Genomic DNA, 3,677 nt, shown 5'->3' with positions numbered 1-3,677 from the left:
GGCCCAACTAATCTATTGTATATTAGTCCATAATACTCTAGCCCATCTAGAGACTTCATGGCTATTAGAGCCCAAGTTCTCTAGAATATTCTAGTTAGTTGTAAAGTGAATGAGTCATGAATATTCTAGACCAAACTAGAGTAGTGAAGAGTTGGTTAAGAGATCCTATAAATAGGGCAATAGACATCATGGGGAAGATGTAATTGAGTGAAAACCAAAGTTAGTGGCAAGGTGAGAATCAAAGTGAGTTTATGTAAGAAGTTGTATGTACAACTATAGTTTTGAGAGTGAAATAAAAATTCAGTTTTTTCATTGAGTGTTGTGAGCCCATTTTCAAATCATTCAATACCCATATAGCCCATTAACTCCAAAATCATTTCCAACAAAGTGGTATCAGAGCCATAAGACCCTAATGGCTAGTGAAATGTTTCCTTTTCTCGTCCCTAAACTCACTAAAGATAACTATGAAAATTGGAGCATCCAAATGAAGGCGTTACTAGGTTCGCAAGATGCTTGGGAGATAGTAGAGAAAGGTTATGTCGAACCGGAAAATGAAGCGGCGCTTCCGCAAAATGAAAAAGATGCGCTGCGAATTTCAAGAAAGAGAGACAAGAAGGCTCTTTACCTCATCTATCAAGGAATGGATGAGTCGTCGTTCGAGAAGATATCGAGAGATGTTAATGCAAAGAAAGCATGGGAGATTTTGCAAAATTCATTCAAAGGCGTGGACAAAGTAAAGAAGGTGCGGTTGCAAACTCTAAGAGGTGAGTTCGAATCTCTCTTCATGAAAGAGTCCGAATTAATATCAGATTATTTTTCAAGAGTTTTAGTTGTTGTTAATCAACTAAGAAGAAATGGTGAGGTCATGGATGATAGTCGTGTGATCGAAAAAATACTACGGTCACTTGTTCCTAAATTCGACTATATCGTCGTTGCAATCGAGGAGTCCAAAGACGTTAAATCCATGACCGTGGATGAGCTCATGGGATCTCTTCAAGACCATGAAGAAAGAATGAGAAAGAGAAATAAAGAGGGAGCGTTAGAACAAGTTCTACAAGCTAAGCTTACTTTAAAACACAAAGAAGAGAGCTCTAGTAGTAATGCTAGAGGAAGAGGACGCGGCTACTACGACGGAAGAGAAAGAGGCAAGCAAAATAACGATGATCAGATAGGCCAGAGGTAAAGCTCGACAAGAGGTCGTGGCATAGGAAATAATTCATGGTGCAACAATAATAGGCCAAGGTATGACAAATCTCAAGTCGAATGATATAACTTTCATAAGCTTGGTCATTATGCTTCGGACTGTCGATCTTCTTCAAATAATGTCGAGGAGAGAGCAAACTACGCTAGTAAAGAAAATCAAGAAGACCAGACCTTGTTAGTGGCATTCAAAGGAGGTGACTATGATGAAAACTGTACATGGGTGCTTGATACGGGAGCAAGCAACCATATGTGCGGCACGAAGGAGAAATTCGTGGAGATTGATGAATCAGTTTCCGGCAATGTGACGTTCGGAAATGGAGCGAAAACTCCGGTGAGTGGTCTTGGCAAAATTTTGATTCGATTAAAAAATGGAAGCCATAAATTTATTTCTAATGTTTATTATGTCCCTAACGTAAAAATGAATATATTAAGTTTGAGACAACTCTTAGAAAAGGGCTATAGGATGAACATGGAAAACCTTAGTCTTTTCATAAGAGATAGGAGAGGAAAACTAATTTCCAAAGTGCCAATGAAGGGAAATAGGATGTTCTATCTGAACATTCAAAATGACGTCGCGAGATGTCTGACTGCTTGTGTGAAAGACTCGTCATGGCTCTGGCATCTTAGATATGGACATCTAAATTTTGGAGGATTAAAGTTACTGTCCAAACAAAATATGGTTAGAGGTTTGCCAAGAATAGACCACCCGAATCAATTGTGCGAAGGATATTTACTTGGAAAACATTTCAGAAAAGTTTTCCTAAGGAAACACTGACGAGAGCCACAAAGCCACTGGAGTTAGTTCACACAGACGTTTGTGGACCAATAAAGCCAAGCTCGTATGGTGGAAATAACTATTTCCTCATATTTGTCGACGATTTTTGTCGAAAAACATGGGTTTATTTCTTAAAACAAAAATCGGAGGTTTTCTCCAATTTCAAGAAATTTAAATCCATTGTGGAGAAAGAAAGCGGCTTCGAAATTGTGGCTATGAGATCAGACAGAGGAGGTGAATTTACCTCAAAGGAGTTCGAGTCTTACTGTGAAGACAATGGAATCCTTCGGCCTCTTACGGTTCCATATACACCTCAAAAAAATGGAGTTGCCGAAAGGAGAAACAGGACAATTCTCAATATGGCCCGAAGCATGCTGAAGACAAAAAAAGTGCCCAGGGAGTTTTGGACAGAAGCAGTTGATTGTGAGGTTTACCTGATAAACCGTTGTCCTACAAAAAGCGTGTGGAACATGACTCCTTTAGAAGCATGGAGCGGAGTGAAACCAGGTGTCTCACATTTACGAGTATTCGGGAGTATCGCATATGCTCATGTGCCGAGTCATCTAAGAACGAAGTTGGATGACAGGAGCACCAAGTACATATTTATCGGTTATGACCCTCGATCCAAGGGATACAAGTTGTACGATCCAATCAATACAAAGGTCGTCACAAGCCGAGATGTGGAGTTCGATGAAGAAGGCTTCTGGGATTTCGACATTCAAGATAAGGATTACAATTTTCTCCCTATTATAGAAGAAGAAGAAGAACCACCCGAACCAGTCGCTCCAGCTACTTCACCACCACCATCACCTCCAGCAGTACATCATGATGATCCATTATCAGCAGATGAAAGTTCTAGCGAAAAGCCTTTACGGACGAGGAGTTTAAATGACATCTATGGAGACAATATATCTCTTTTTTGTCTCTTTGCAGAAAGTGAACCAATAAATTTCGAAGAAGCAGTCAAAAGCGAGAAATGCAGAAAGGCGATGGATGAAGAAATCCAGGCTATTGAGAAAAATAACACCTGGGAGCTTGTAACACTTCCGAAAAGAGAAAGATCAATTGGAGTGAAATGGGTGTACAAATCAAAGAAAAACGCTAAAGGGGAGGTTGAAAGATACAAGGCAAGATTGGTTGTAAAAGGTTATAACCAAAGAGCAGGTATCGATTATGACGAGGTATTTTCTCCTGTCGCCCGTCTTGAAACTATTAAACTAATTATTTCTCTAGCAGCTCAAAATAAATGGAAAGTCCATCAAATGAACGTCAAGTCTGCCTTTCTAAATGGGCATCTTGAAGAAGTGGTATATATCGAGCAACCACCTGGGTACGAAGCCAGAGGACATGAAGATAAAGTCCTGATGCAGGGCATACTACAATTCCAGAATATTCCGCTTAGAGGTTTGACTTCCATGGTTTCCTAGTTTCAGTCTTTCTATTTTTAGGATTCTTTTAGATTTCCTTTTAGTTTTCTGTTTCCTAGTTTAGTTATTCTTCAAGCCTATATAAAGGCTAGATTAAGTCTTGTAAGAGCTATCTATTACTCAATCAAATTATTAAACACAAAACTTATCTTTCTCTTCTTGCTTGAATTCTCTTCTCTTCTTGCTTATAGCAATCTAGTATTGCTTTCTTTTACCTTGTTCCACATTAGTTGGTATCAACCGCTTAGTTTTAGGTTTTCATCCTATAACTT

General features: G+C 39.1%; 1 protein-coding gene across 1 annotated transcript; it reads left to right on the top strand.

Moving 5' to 3' along the window:
• Nucleotides 1-412: 412 nt before the first annotated feature.
• Nucleotides 413-1,183, top strand: LOC113336041. Its single transcript, XM_026582036.1, has one exon. It carries the CDS (start codon nt 413-415, stop codon nt 1,181-1,183), a length of 771 nt encoding a protein of 256 aa, XP_026437821.1.
• Nucleotides 1,184-3,677: the final 2,494 nt, after the last annotated feature.

The sequence above is a fragment of the Papaver somniferum genome, unplaced genomic scaffold (genome assembly GCF_003573695.1).
Source record: "Papaver somniferum cultivar HN1 unplaced genomic scaffold, ASM357369v1 unplaced-scaffold_150, whole genome shotgun sequence".
NCBI lineage: Eukaryota > Viridiplantae > Streptophyta > Magnoliopsida > Ranunculales > Papaveraceae > Papaver > Papaver somniferum.
Note: the sequence above shows the minus strand (reverse complement) of the source record. Positions and strands in the feature narration are given on the sequence as shown.